Source organism: Hakea prostrata, chromosome 5 (genome assembly GCF_041222555.1).
Source record: "Hakea prostrata isolate BN-2017 chromosome 5, UWA_Hpros_2, whole genome shotgun sequence".
NCBI classification, from domain to species: Eukaryota; Viridiplantae; Streptophyta; class Magnoliopsida; order Proteales; family Proteaceae; genus Hakea; species Hakea prostrata.
The window spans coordinates 4,335,566-4,350,449 of NC_142604.1; the positions used below are offsets into that span (position 1 = coordinate 4,335,566).

Here is a 14,884-nt window from a genome sequence, read left to right on the forward strand (position 1 = left end):
TCTTAAAGTTCAAAACTGGACTGGGGAGACGGTTGATTAAATAACAACTTGCGGACACAGATCTTGACCAATAAGTCTTAGGAAGCTTCCCATGAAATAATAAAGATCGAGTTACCTCAAGTATATGCCTGTTTTTGCGCTCAGCAATGCCATTTTGTTGAGGAGTACCTGCGCATGAAGTTTGATGTAAAATTCCCAAACTTTTGAGATATGATTGAAAGGGCCTATTGGTGTATTCTGTCCCATTATCTGTTCTCAAAACTTTAATGCGAGTCTGATACTGAGTCAAAACCATTTGACAAAATTCTTGAAACATCTGTAGCACTTCAGTCTTGGAAGACAATAAATATAACCATGTAGACCGAGATTTATCATCAACAAATGAAACAAAATATTTGAATCCATCTCTAGAGTCTATAGGAGAATGCCAAACATCAGAATGCACTAGATCAAATAATGCACTTGAAACATGAGTACTATGTGGAAACGGTAATCTGTGTTGCTTGGAAAAATGGCAGGCATCACAACCAGTAGAATTAAAAGATAAATCATGATTTAAAGATCGTAAAATCTTATCAGAAGGGTGACCCATTCGCCAATGCCATAGTTGAGATTTCTCATGATTACGCATAGAAGTCAAGGCACTATTTGTAGGATCTATCATATAGAGTCCATTCTGCAGTCTACCTTCACCAATAGTTGTCCCTGTTAAATTGTCTTGGAATACTACTTTGTCCTTTGAAAAGATCACATTACAATTTAAACTCTGAGTAATTTTACTAACTGATAACAAATTCACAGATAATGATGGCACAAATAATGTATCAGTCTTGGTTGAAAATAGGTTCAATTTCCCTTGACCTTGAATTGGGACAGTAGTACCATTAGCAACAGTAATAGGAGGATAAGATTGTAACTTATCAGTGCTCAAATCAGATAAAAGATGGATAGATCGACACATATTATCGGTTGCACCCGAATCTACTATGAATGAATTCTGAAAAGTAGAGAGAGCAAAAGTAGTACCATGAGATTGAATGAAGTTCTGGAACAAAGATATAACTTTTCCAAGAGAGTGCGACAAAAAACTCATGGGAATGTCAAACTTCTATTGTCTCTGTGAAACCACAAAATCAAATATCAACGAAAAATCTCCTCAACCGTTACTCAATGAGCAACGCCCAAAAACCTTAAGATCACATTATCTCATGAGAACACCTTCCACAAAATCATTGGAAATAACTAACCAAAATATAATATCCCTCCCAATCAAAAATATATATTTTCTAAATTAATAACAACAAACAAAAAAAAAAAAAAAAAAAAACCACCTCCCACGACAAACCTACATAGATATTTCAACACCAAAATCCAACAAACCAAACCAAAAAAAATTAAAAAAAACACCAATCAACCAAAACCAAATTATGAGAAATAAGAAAAAAACAGAACAAAAATTATATAAACAACAAAGAACCAGAAAACGGGCAAGCACACACACAAGAAAACCCAAAACTAATGGGTGAGGTTCATTATCTATAAATAGAAAAGAGTAAGAGTTTTAAAGAAGTTAAATTATACTCCCCTCGAATCTCCTTATAGAGTTGGAAGACTAGCAAGTTACATTCATAACAGATACTATGGGCTAGCTAACTAGCTAGCTGAGATCCTCAGAAGAAGAACCCACACCACCAGACAAAGAAGAGAGCTTCTTCTTTTTTTTCCTTCCAAAAGCAGTGGTGTCGGAAGTTGGGGAAACCTGCCGCTGTTTTAGAAAACCCTTCTCGCCCACCTTTCGTTGTTGGTTGCGAAAGCTCCCATTTTTATCAGCTATTTATGATAATCAATGGCACCCACCGATCTTTTACAGTATATACGCTCGCTAGAGATACACTTGTAGCTCTTCCTCTCTCTAAAATCTTGAAAGTATTCTAGAACGGCTCCACAGACACGTACGCTTACGTTCATCTTCTTCTGCATGTAGTAACTTATTCAGGTCAAATTCACTCACACACTCTCTCTCTCTCTCATTTTCAGGGTTCCAGTGATGCAGAATTTACGATGTACTAAACACTGAGAATGATGCCCCACTCAACTGTATGCTCAGCCTTACCTCAAATCATATGCACGGTCTACTGTAAAAAATAACAATAAGAGAATCATGAAGGGAGCACAGCTATTTCTTATTGGAAAGTGATCTAGAAGAGACTGCAATGACATTATAAATTTTTACTAATAGGGAAGTTGATTTTGTTATTTAGAATACTGTAGAAGAAACTAAGAGGAACTGCTGGTGCTTCTCCCCTGGTGGTGCTTGTGTACCCAGGGTTGGATAGAGTGAAATATGTTGGTTATACTCTTTTGGTGCTGTTAAGATTTAATGAAGTTTACATGACATCACCCAATGCTGGGCATCAGAAACACCACCATATGAGACGCACCCAGCATCTAGGAGGAACCAACTTACCAACTGAACCTCCAATTTACATTTTTGCTTTCCTTGTTTCAGCAATACTTTTTTAGAAGGCCTCTTCTCAAGTGCCTACTCTTCTGCAGCCGTTCATATTTCCACTTCCTCCATTGCTAGTTTATAAGAGATGAACATATGGGTCTTATATATAACAACGGAAAACATTCTGGTTTTTTGCTCTGCCTCTTTCGTTTTGGTTTCTCTTCTTGTCAAGTCATCATCAATTAATCTATCACAAAGGAAGGCACAATGGGGATACAGTTTTAGTGCTAAACATCTAATGCGCACCACTGAGCTACGTCGGTGAAGATGGAATAATGGTCGAAGTCGAAATCTCAATCACTCGTTTCTTTTTTTTCTTCTTTTTTCTTCTTTTTTTATATACTTTTTATCCATATCTACCAGTAACCAAAAGAGAAAAAATATACAAAATGAGTGATTCTCGACTACTTCGTTTGATGATGGTCATACGCACATGAGCATTAAACGCACAGCACTGAAGTTAAATCTGCAAGCTGCACTTTGTACGAGTTAAGCATCATGCAGGTCCCATGCATTTCATATCAACAATTCACGAGAGCGACCTCAGTAGACTTGTTGGACCATTTTTGGACTGAACCCAACTTCCTAATTATTAACCCTACATGGAGAATGTCCTCGTGAGTGTTACCGACATCGATCATTCTGTTTCAATCTTATAATTTGGTTAGGACTTAAAATTCCATCTAGGTTAGCCATCATCATTATTACAAATTTAACCATCTTCAGTCTTCAACCTCAATCAATACTAAGTGTGGTGATCAAGTACCAAGGATAACTTACCAGAAATGGAACAGAGGTAGAGCAACTTAACTATGTTTGATCTCAGAGTGAAGTTTAGACTGTCAGGCTCAAAACTTGCACCCCAGCTTAGGTTTTTCTTTTTCTTTTTTGGGTATGAGAGAACCAGCACAGTTGAAATTTGTGAACTATTTGGACGCATTGAGCACGGGACATAGGGACCCAACTCAACTTTTCCATCTCCCACAGATAGAGAAAGAGGAAGAGAAGACAGACTAGAGGAGATGGGAGAGAGAGAAAGAGAGATGCGCTGTCTTCTGTTGGTTTCTGCCCAGTTGCCATGAGTCAGGATTAATCAAATACCCACACTGGTTTTATTATATCGATGAACCTGACAAGTCTATGATACAACTATACAAGCTCCATCAGCTTTCGCTTCGCTTCGGACAGATCTGTGGACCGTAGGTCAAACTATTCAGAGGGCAAGGAATTAAAATAATACCATTCTTTGGATTGCAGGTTTCGGTGAAAATGACAGAAAAATAGGGGGATTCGATTGCAATCTGGGTTCTATTCTAATGCCACTCCACTAGAACATCCAAAACAAAGAAAAAAAATACATGCAATAATCCATTTCTTAATGGGGACAAAGAATCATTTCATCCGGCTCTAATATAGTAGTTATTTTGTATATTCCCTTGAATTGCTGCAGCTTCAAACTTATCAAGGTTTTCAAGTTCTACCTTATTTTTTCCTCATCGTGTATATATACCCATGCTCTGTCTCTGAGTAAAGAAAAAAGCTGGATCTGTTTATTTTGTGTGATGGAACTCAGTGAGCAGGGTTTCTTAGAGGAGCTCTTGTCTCTGAGAAGAGAGACTTGGGAGAGACTTCCTGCTGGAGGAATGAATGAATTCTTCATCAATGGGTGGAACTCGGGTTGTTTTGATGAGAATCCAGGATTAATGGCCGGCCATGATTCTTTCTCCTGTGGAGGATTCCCTTTACACACTGAACCAGCTGCTGTCAATTCTTCCTTGAATGAGGTCTATTACCCATTTGGAGATGAGTTCTCGCAGCTGCTTACAGATATGGATTCATCATCAGGTCAGAGACAAGGATATGGTACATTGCCATTTCCAAACAGCCAGGGAGAATGCAACTCTGCTCTCATGGAGGACGAAGAGGCTAGTGAGCCTCTCAGGAAGAAGCTTCGTGATTTGGAGGAGCTTCATGAGACGGATTGTAAGGTGGAGGCAGAGCAAGCCATCAATGTTCCTGTTTTCAAAATGGGTTTGTGTTCAGAGAGGAAGAATCGAGCCAAGAAGGTAGAGGGTCAACCTTCCAAGAATCTAATGGCAGAGAGGAGAAGAAGGAAAAGACTGAATGACCGCCTTTCCATGCTCAGATCAGTGGTTCCCAAGATAAGCAAGGTATCAATCGATCTACTTTTACTAACTGTTTCAAAATTCTTTTCTTTTTCCATTTTTCTTTATAGGGTTTGAATGTTTTTATGGGGAACAACAGATGGACAGAACATCCATACTTGGAGATACCATAGATTACGTCAAAGAGCTTCTGGGAAGAATTGAGAGTCTGCAAGGGGAAATCGAAGAGGACTCTAATCAGTTGCACCTTATAGACACTTCCAAGGAGCAAAACCCAAATGAAGTCCTGGTTAAAAACAGCCCCAAGGTACGGTTTCTCAGCTCAGCTAAGCAAGTGAAAAAAAAAATCTTCAGGAATTTCTTTTCTTCAGATTCAAACAGTCTCCAGGAATTCCTTTTATTCGCTTAACCCAGATTCCTGAATCAAATCTTTAATTATCTTGTGTAGTTTGATGTGCAAAGGAGGAATATTGATACCAGGGTCGAGATTTGCTGCGCAGGGAAGCCTGGGTTGTTGTTGTCAACGGTGAACACCTTAGAAGCACTGGGCCTTGAGATTCAACAATGCGTCATAAGCTGTTTCAATGATTTTGCTATGCATGCATCTTGCTCAGAGGTATCCTTTTAATTAATCCAATCTCTTTACCCAAACAAACACTTCCAAATTTCATCTGGAACAGCATCCACTGATGTTTCGTCTTACGTGACAAACTCATGTGATAGGAAATGGAGCAGAGAGCAGTATTAAGTTCCGAGGACCTGAAGCAAGCATTGTTCAGAACTGCAGGTTATGGAGGAAGATGCCTGTAGAGATAAATTTAATGGATAACAGATAACAATGTAGTCATTGCAAGCAGCTCGACTTTTTGGAGTTCCTGAGAGATGGTGTTCCTTACCTTCTCAAATTTCAAATGAGAGAGTACTGTGTAATTACTCCTTAAGATTGGGGCTTCCATTGAATATTTTTATTTTGTTTTAGTTGTCTGGAAATCGGTGGGAGATGCAGATAATGAATAATAACCCTTGTTGAAATGCAACATTTTCTTGAACTCCACCATCCCTGCTTCAGCCATTCAGGTAATGAAGTGGTTGATATCCCACTGCACTGTTCAAAATTTGGAACCCAATGGGTGATTAGCTGGCGCGCCGGCAAAGTTCATCAGGTTCCGATTAATCCTACAGATTTTATCTTAAAGCCATTTCCTTAACCCTGACCAAAGGGTTCTCAAATCCTACAAATTTTTTGGTGAGTAGTCCCAAAATAGGAAAATATTATGCAACTTTTCCAATCACAACAATAAACCCTCTGACAGATGATGAACGGGAGGCCAAACTGTCCAACCGATTGCTCAATTGCCACAAATTCAGTGAAACTCATATGATGAAACCATTCAGGGTGCTTCCATTAGCTCAGAATCAGTTGTGAATTATCTACTATACAATTCAATGAACTAGAGGCTTATTAGAGCAAATCATCACCTTCTTCATCCTCAAAGTCATCATTATCGCTCAACACCTCGGCTTCCAGAAATTTAAATTTGTTGATCACATCTTGTGCATCAGAAATAAGAGAATTCCTCGCTATGTTAACTCCACCGGTAATCTGAATATGGTTCTCCTTTGCGTGCTCTGCCACAGAAGATGATGCAACTTTTCTTCTTGCTTCCCTGCAGTGTAGCTGATCAATGTACTTGTCATGTAATGCCATGTTTTTGACTTGCTTCAGAACCGGGGGACTTGCAAGATCCTTTTGACATGAGGAAAGATCCTTCTCAGAAATCTCGTCCACAAGATAATGCTTCCTTAGCAAATGTCTAACAGCTTTCTGTTGATAACTTTTCTGTTTGTGGTTCTTCTTTTGCTTTTTAACAATCATTTCGCTTGGTTCAAGGAGTTTACTTCCGGATATTGAGAAATGACCTAAAGGAGATGAATTTGTTTTGCTGACCCTGGAACGAGGCTGAGGGTGAGGTGGAGTAATGAGGTCGGAATGGATTTTATCAAAGCATTCCTGTGCAGACTTTCCTGTAACCTGCGAACAGATCTCAGATCATTCCGTATGTGCACACGGTTGCTTTATTGGAATTCAACAATGAAACTGAATGCATAATGTAATACAGACATTGAAAAGTTGTTTTAATGAGAGGGGAAAAAAAAAAAAAAAAGAAGATACATACAGAAACCATGAGTTCCAGGTCTTGCATCCCAAGAGATGGAAATGCAACTTGAGATAATCTTTGAAGGACTGATGCAATCACCAATCAGACTCAAAACTTAAGGAATACCGGAGACTTCATACCGAACTCTAAAACCCATAACTTTGATTATGATGAGAACAATGTTCTATGAATACTAAGTCTATTCTGTCTACAATGGTTTTCAAACAAGTGACTGAGACCTGGAAGCTTACCAAATTCCTTTCCTGCACGGGGGATGACAGGAGCTCTGCCTACTAAATTAGTATGACCAACATTCTTTTAAAACAAAAAGATGAACATATCCATTAAAAATAGATAAACTGCTTTCTATAATGAGATGGTCCAAGATATCTTAGCTTTGTCATATTGATGAGGTATACCACTTCTTGTTTCCATAGGCCAAGCCTCAGAGAGACCATAAGAAAAGGGGGAAAAAACACACAATAAAGGAGAAGGTCACCTAGGGTCATGGGGGGACAAATACATCCAAAATGTCTAAAAAGGGGGTGGAGAAGAGTTGGCCACAAACCTGACACGAAAATGGGAAATAAACCCCATAAACTGGCTGAGAAGTTGAATAAACCCAAGTCCATATAAAGCCACACCAAAATTACTTTGATAACTAACGTGAGATCAGCATGCCATATGACTGATGGGACTGTGGCAATCCACCATGTTAGAGTTGAGTGCTTGCTGCTTACAAGGTGAGTAAACCCAAAACCATATCAATTCACACCAAAATTACTTGGTAGCTGTATGTGAGATCAGCCACACTTGACTGGTACAAGATTGTGACAATCCACAAAGCATCCAAAATAATGTCCATTTCAGCCTACTCCAGATCAAGTTGCCCTTTTTAAGCAACTCCATTTTCCTCCAAGGTCTCTACCTGGCAGCAGGTAGCCCTTCCCTAACAGCCCAAAACTGACTAGGTAACCCCTTCCACAAAGAGCACTGGGAACGAGAATTGACTGCTCTAGTGCCACTAGGACAAACTTGGGATAACCCAATGTAGAGTTAAATCACAAAGGATCCAGGCCCACGCAGGATCTCCATGTAACAATTTCAATGCTGATTAGGTCCCAAATAACTGGGAAACAATTGAAGAACTTGTAGCAGTTCAAACAATGATAACAGTTGAAATAGTAAAGGAGGAAAGAATTAGATCGAGTATCCCGCTCTTTCCTAAGTCTCTCACCAATTCTCAGGTACAGGCATCTCACCCTTCCCCACTGCACCTCACATCATAGCATGTTTACAATCAAAATTCTTTTCTTCTTTTTTTTCCCCAAGCTAAAGTTTGTTGTTTTAGTGCATTTTTCTTTATTTATAAACTTCAAATCCATTAGCTTAAAGTTTTCTCCAGATAAATTAAGATCCTAATGGATTCATCAACTACCAAGTAAAAAATACTAAAAATAGAAATTACCATACATTAAGAAACCCTATAGGAAGTTCTTAGTCTAATAAAACCCCAAATAAGGTATAACTGAATAATAAAATTTCATCTATTTTGACTTGAAAGAAGGCTTGATCTTCACCAGCTGGTCATGGATCCCACCAAATCTGGTCATTATTCCTCCAACCAGTGGTTGGTATTATGAGCATGACAGCTCATACACAGTATTTGATTTATGTAACAATCTCCTTGAAATCAGCAAGCTAGAGGCAATAAGAGATGGAAAATATCTCTCCAAATAAAATGGTTGTCCTGGAATTAATCCTCCTTTAAATCAGTAAGATCGATAATACCTCCACCCAGAAAATAAATAATAACTAAATAAGGCTGACCGATGACCATCCTTGGGAGGAATATAAGCTGGCAAGGTTTCAATTAGATAATTCTATAATATGGGACGAGTACAGACCCAGTTTGAAATACAATTATGTACCAAATCTAAAACGAGACTCAATCTCATAAGCAGGCTTACAAGGTGAGGAAACCCAAGACCAAATCACTAGCAAAACCAAAGTGGGATCAGACCCCATCCTATAAGAAAATCATGTCTGATTGGTTCAAGATTAGTGCATGGATACCAATGGCAGGCTTCTGGCTAGGAGTCATCTGTCTGCCTTTTAATCTAACATCACTCTCAACAGTAACATAAAATTTCATTTAGAAAACAAGGTCATAACCCCCAATAGTTTCAAGATTGCAGTTCAATATTTGAAAACATACAGAAACAAATGAGGTAATTAATATCTTGTAACATAAAATAAAAAAAATTCAACCTTTTAATGAAGGACGTACCCTACGCATTGAGGTTTCAGTCACTGCATGGTCTGGGAGGATCACAATGTACACAGCATTCCCCTGCTTTTGCAGAGAGGCTGTTTCCAAAGTCAAACCCATGACCACTTGGTTCGTTGGTCAAATGAAGCAACCCTTTGATAACAAAATAACGTTATGCATAAACTTTGAAAAGGCTTGGGTGCTCTCCTTCACCAAGATTTGCATACCATAGCTGAGGATACTCTTCCACAGCTACGAAAGCAAGAGCCTCATGAAAAAACTCATGTTCAGGAAATGAAGGTGTGCTATATTAGTGAAAATTTTGGATTTATTGGGCTCAGAATCTAGGGGATATCAATATTTTCTTCCAAATACTGCTAAAGAGTAAGGATATTTTGTTCATAAAAATTGGCCTATAAAATTTGAGTGATGAGGGGTGAGGTCTAGTTCTAGCCAAAGGGGGTGGATAACAAAACATTCAAACTTCATGATCAACCTCATAGATTACATTCAAGTATCTAAAGTTTTGCATAAAGTAGATACCCATGAACAAATGCAAGCACCACAAGGCCCTCCAAAGAGGTTCAGAAACATCAATAGCCTTCCCTTTTCTCTTTTCTTTCTTTCTATCTTTCTTGTTGAAGATAAATAAAACAAAACACGGTTGTCCTACAGGGAGGTTACCTTGATTGTCCCCCTTTATAATACAACTAATTCAGTATGGAAGTTCAACTTTGTCTAAGTAACCAACGTAAGCAGCTAAGGTGGTTTTGAGAAAAAGACCCTGAAAAAAAAACCTAAAGCCAAACTGGAAAGTTAAGATTATTAATGTCTCAACCTTGCAACCATGAGTATCTAAACTAGGATATAGGGTCAGATTAAGAGTCAAAGGAGCATGGATCACTAGAAAATCCTCTTATTTATGAAATTTTAAAAGAAAAGAGTGATTCTAGCATATCTAAGGTTGCCAAAGGAAGGGGTGAAAAAGGAAGTGCATTCCGAAGTTAATATATCATTAGTTAACCATCTTAATAAGTTGGATACGTTTTGCAGTCAATAATTGTAATGTAAGGTTAAGCTGAAAGCTAAGGACACTCAAGGAATTATCTTTGGGCTCAGACTTTATACAGGGTCTCAAAAGAATTTTACAGAAAAGCCATCTAAACAAAATCATCAGTGTTGAGATAAAGCAAACTAAATGCAACATTCAACTTAATAGACTAGCTCAACAAGAAAGAAGCTGGGGTCTACATCACTCCACTCTTACAATCTTCTTCTTTTTTCTCTTTCTTTTTTTTTTTTTTTTTTTTTTTTTTTTTTGCCCAAACACTCTTACAATCAAAGACACACAATAGATATTTCTTAAATCTTTAGCACTTTAAACTACAGCCAGAGACAACAGATGGTTAAAGGGAAGTGGAGTAATCTTGCCATTATATGACCTGTGTTGCTGGATAGATATCACTCAGTTTTTAATGATACCATTGATACACAAGAACTAGAAGTTCAAAGCAAGACACAATTAACACAAGTAATAGGGTTTGTTATCAAAGCAGCTTGGTTATGCTGAATCACAAGAACTCCATGTGAACTCCCCCTCCAATATGCCTGATGCTAGACTAGGCCAAAGAGTGACCATGAGGGATCAAACTATTTGTATTTTTCCTAGACGGCAAAAAAGATTAAACATTTTCCACTGTTCAATGCTTTGGTTCCCATCTAAATTTCTGTTTGTCTTATTGTTTGTTATTTTTCAAGTACATCAAACTGAAATAAACCAGATGATTGAAATATAAGACCACTCAACAGCAAAACAGAGACAGTTCCTTAAATTTATAAATATAAGACAATTATACCATATAATGACCAGTATGCATTTCTTCTACAAAATGAAGACAAAAAGTAAACCAAAGCAACAGAAGATTTTCAATAGATTATCCTCACTCTATAGGGTAACAAGTAGCAGACTTCAACAAAAGCATAAACAGGAAATTACCAGCTTAGAGACCTTCTTCCAGAAATGGGGCGTAGGCTTTGCAGCAAAGAAAGCTCTCCGCAATGCAGCTTCTTGTTCCTCCGACCACCCTTCAGCACTGCAACCTTCACCCGGTTGCTTTCTTTTCTTGTCCCGAATTACCTTTTTCCTAAATTCGTTCGTTTCCCTCACTCTCATTCCCTTTGGCGTACTTGCTGGAGAAACCGTAGAAATCTCTCTGTCGATGCTTTCCCTGTAACTTGCCAATCTACTGGACGAGCCCCTATTAGCTTTCGCTGCCGCCTCCGTGAAACTCCTTTGGACTCCGACATTTCTTGACCCTTTTTTCCCCATATTTCCTTTCTGGGTTGCCTCAAGAGCAATAAGGCAAACGAATGGTCTTGCCTGGTTCTTCCCGGCCTTACCAGAAAATGAAGGTGTATTTTCGTTACTAGAGAACCTCGGGGAGCGTCTAAGACTTGGTGAGATCTCGGGTACAGACATACGGCCTGTAGATTTTCTTGACCCGTTGAGCGATTTCGCAGAAGCTTCTCGCGTAGCACTAGATCTAATCGACCTCTTCGTAATGTTTTCGGAATAACATTCTTGGGTTTTTCTCGTAGAAACAGAAGCTGTTGAACTATGAATGGAATCAGAAACAGCACCAGCAGTAGAAAGAGAACATACCCGGTTCTTCTTCACATTCGCTTTCACAGTTGCATCATTCCCACACTGATTTTCTTGAGGAAGAAATCTCGGAGATCTTCTAGGAGTTGTTGGTGGAAGGTTATTTTCTATAGAGCAGAGAGGAGAACGAGAATGGGTTTTGATGGAAGAGCCGATCGGAGGAGAACCCACCCGGTTCTTCCATACTTGAAGTTTCATGTCGTAATCATCTTCCTCAGTAAGAAATCTAGGGGATCTTCTGAGTGTCGAAATTCCATTTTTCGAGTTCCTCTGGGGCATTGAGTTCGTGAAATGTAACCAGAAAGAGGCGGTGAGCGAGGGAAACGAAGAAGTTCAGGGTTTAAAAAGCTGGAATCGGTGTCGAATCGGTAGCGAAATTGAGTTAGACGCACATCGCAATCAGACTCACTGACTCATAAAAGCCTACCGAGTTAGTGGACCCAAGGGAGGCCCATGTGATGTCCATTAAGCCCAGAGATAGAATCTGAGCCAGTCCATCCAACTAAAGGCCCAAAAACCATATTATCTGCTAAGAATGCGACCAGACCAGATTAGGGTTTTGCGATTACACTAGCTAGGGTTGTTGTCTTGAATTGTCTTTCCTCCTCGAAGCTCCATTGCCGAAATTTTGAAGCAGAAATGATTTAGTTGAGCTAACAGAGGATTTAACAGTAAAAGGAGGGATTCAGGTAGATGAACAACTGCAAGAATTAATCAAGTTGAAAACAGAAAATATAAAATTATAAGTCACATTGCAAGCAATTCAAGAGGAAAAAAAAACTTACACTGTATGAAACGGAGTTTTAGATTCTAAATCGTTAGCTATGGAGATTAAGCCATCACCAGCAGAGTTCAATGTACCCGAAGACATCCTCCAACGGTTACAGGACTCCAAGAAGAATGGTTGATGTTGCTGCTATCAAGCAAGTCGACAACTGTGGAAACTAAAAAGAATTTATGTCTTCTAACTCGCCCAAAGTCTGCCCCTACAAAGGATTTCAAAGGGACATTGTTGGTGTCATTGGAAATTGCGTGTATCGTAGGTAACATGTTCAAGATGAAATTAGGCAGTGTAACGGCATTCTTCTACTAATGCAACAGTGCGTTATTGATGAAGATAACCCTTTCTCAAAGGAATGGGGAGAGTATTTGGACTGTGAGGAACTTATTGGTAGGAAATAAAGAAAATCAGAAGGAGGAGGCTAAACTAGAGCTTCAAGGGTCCGTTGATTTACCTGAATTTGCAGCACTTGGTCTGAGAGTGGAGGTTACCAGCTTGGTAATGCGAAGCTTGTCAATATTTCTGCAGATGAAGGATTCCAAGAAATTTTTGAGCATGTAATGTTGGTTCATTTCGTGCATCTTCCTATATATGAACAAGGGTTCTGCGTACCTTGGTGAGGTGGATGTAGCAGAAGGATATACTACTGTACATAAAGGTAAGAATACTGAAATTTTGTTAGTGGGAGAGTAGGGAAGATGAAGCAGAGGGGAATTATTATTTATCTATATTGTTTCTTGCTTTATTTCGGAATTATTATTTCTCCATATTGTTTCTTGCTTTATTTCAAAATTTCAGCTTGATGTTACTTCTGGGCTGAGTTTTTGTGAAATGAATTCATAAATGAGGATTAGGAGGATTAGTAGCATTTCATTTTTGCAGGAAACTTTTGTCATCTTTTGAACTGTAAGTAGGATTTTGGAAAATGCTTTGGAGTTCCTGTTTACTGCTTGATTTTGAGTTGACTCGGAAGAATTGGAATCCATATGTAGCAACTCATTTCAGGTTTTGGGCTTTGAATTCCTTTTAGTCTAGGGGAAAAAAAGGATCTGCTAAGACTAAGAATGCAACATCACAATCACCTTCCCGACTATGTCACAATTCTTTTCCTTTGCTAAAACCAGGTGACGATCACTAGGCCTTCTACCATTAATAGTTAATTATCAGATATTTTCCCTCACTAAACCTGCAATTCATTTCAAATCAGCACTCTATCCTTACACCAAAAAGTTCCTGTGGTTGAAAACAGAAATTTAGCAGAAACAATCAGCATTTTGTGAACCACATATGGTGCAATACCATTGAGATTGGTCAGCAGCATAAGGAACCTGCTTGAAGAACCAGAATTAGTGGATCATGTCTACAGTTCCGAGTCAATATTAGTGCTGGTTGTCTCGACAGGATTGGTGGGTCATGACCTCATTTCTAGATTTTGCACAAACAATTAGTAGCATGCACTAATATTTTGGAGTTCAACTTTGTATATGAAATGACATTTGAGTGTCAAGTGTGATCAGGAATAAATTAGTGGCACCTTATCTTCCCAATCCCAATCTAGGACTTTAGATCCAACCAACTTTGAAGTAGACTGGTAAGTCATATATGATTGATTTTGATCTTCTGCCAATCGGTCATTGGAGGAACTCAAGGAAGCAATGATGAAACTGTGGTACTATGTCTATCTTCTTTACTGGGATTTTCACAAACAACTCTTGAGTCTCTAACAACGCAAGTCACTGTTAAGGCCTAAAACTTCTACCCTTTTACAGCATCAAGAGCAACTTGATCAGCACTGTGAAACGTACTGTTCCCTCAGGTGGGGATTCAGCTCAGGTTTAGACTATCCGCAATGAAATATGGAGGACTATTCAAACTACCACTGGGCAACAAGGAAGAAGAAGAAACAAAAAAAGAGAAAGAGCAACATTTAGGAGTCAATCTGTGAGCATCAAGAACCAGTGTCTTTCAATAATAAACCCAGAATCCAGAATATATTATATATAGTTTCTCCACATAATAATAGAAGGTACACAATCAAGGAATTGCCTTGGACTGAGACTTCTAAATGTGGTCAAAAAGCCCAATTCCATGAACAGAACTTTTGACACAGTCATGGTAGAGGTATATCTGTTTATTGTCAATTTTATGACATTTCTTATGAAGCAGAACATGGTTTTGGAACTTCCCCATCTCATTTTACTTTCCAATGGTAGACAACTTGCAATTTGAGACAAAAATTAGAACAGAAGAAGAAATATTAAGACCCTTATGATCAAAGACAACAAAGAGAACTTGAATATATAGGACTCAAAATAACTGATTAACTTTCTATCAAAAAAAATTAATAATAATAACTGATTAACCAGATGAAG

At 38.5% G+C, this 14,884-nt stretch overlaps 2 protein-coding genes across 4 annotated transcripts; one reads left to right on the forward strand and one right to left on the reverse strand.

Annotated features, from left to right (window-relative positions):
* The first annotated feature begins 3,653 nt into the window (after nt 1-3,653).
* LOC149014526 (transcription factor bHLH93-like) lies at nt 3,654-5,844 on the forward strand. The gene is made up of 4 exons (XM_089155738.1): nt 3,654-4,683; nt 4,778-4,945; nt 5,087-5,254; nt 5,362-5,844. Exons 1-4 carry the CDS (start codon nt 4,075-4,077, stop codon nt 5,446-5,448), a joined length of 1,032 nt encoding a protein of 343 aa, XP_089011864.1. The 5' UTR covers nt 3,654-4,074; the 3' UTR covers nt 5,449-5,844.
* Nucleotides 5,845-5,881: 37 nt separating this feature from the next.
* On the reverse strand, nt 5,882-13,218 carry LOC149014527 (Homeodomain-like superfamily protein). Of its 3 annotated transcripts, none has more exons than XM_089155736.1 (3): nt 12,967-13,218; nt 11,066-12,717; nt 5,882-6,670 (listed from the first exon to the last, which is right to left on the reverse strand). In XM_089155736.1, exons 2-3 carry the CDS (start codon nt 12,008-12,010, stop codon nt 6,101-6,103), a joined length of 1,515 nt encoding a protein of 504 aa, XP_089011862.1. In that variant the 5' UTR covers nt 12,011-12,717; nt 12,967-13,218; the 3' UTR covers nt 5,882-6,100. The 3 variants fall into 3 exon arrangements, with proteins under 3 accessions (XP_089011862.1, XP_089011863.1, XP_089011861.1); XM_089155737.1 differs by having other exon boundaries at nt 11,066-12,384; nt 12,517-13,218; XM_089155735.1 differs by having other exon boundaries at nt 11,066-13,218.
* Nucleotides 13,219-14,884: the final 1,666 nt, after the last annotated feature.

Bases quoted from the DNA above. Each gene is read 5' to 3' on its own strand.
- LOC149014526 (XM_089155738.1), top strand. From the start codon at position 4,075: ATGGAACTCAGTGAGCAGGGTTTCTTAGAGGAGCTCTTGTCTCTGAGA. The intron at 4,684-4,777 runs GTATCAATCGAT...GGGGAACAACAG, and splicing joins TGGTTCCCAAGATAAGCAAG to ATGGACAGAACATCCATACT. The intron at 4,946-5,086 runs GTACGGTTTCTC...TATCTTGTGTAG, and splicing joins TGGTTAAAAACAGCCCCAAG to TTTGATGTGCAAAGGAGGAA.
- LOC149014527 (XM_089155736.1), bottom strand. From the start codon at position 12,010: ATGCCCCAGAGGAACTCGAAAAATGGAATTTCGACACTCAGAAGATCC. The intron at 6,671-11,065 runs GTAATTTCCTGT...ATCTGTTCGCAG, and splicing joins GGAAGAAGGTCTCTAAGCTG to GTTACAGGAAAGTCTGCACA.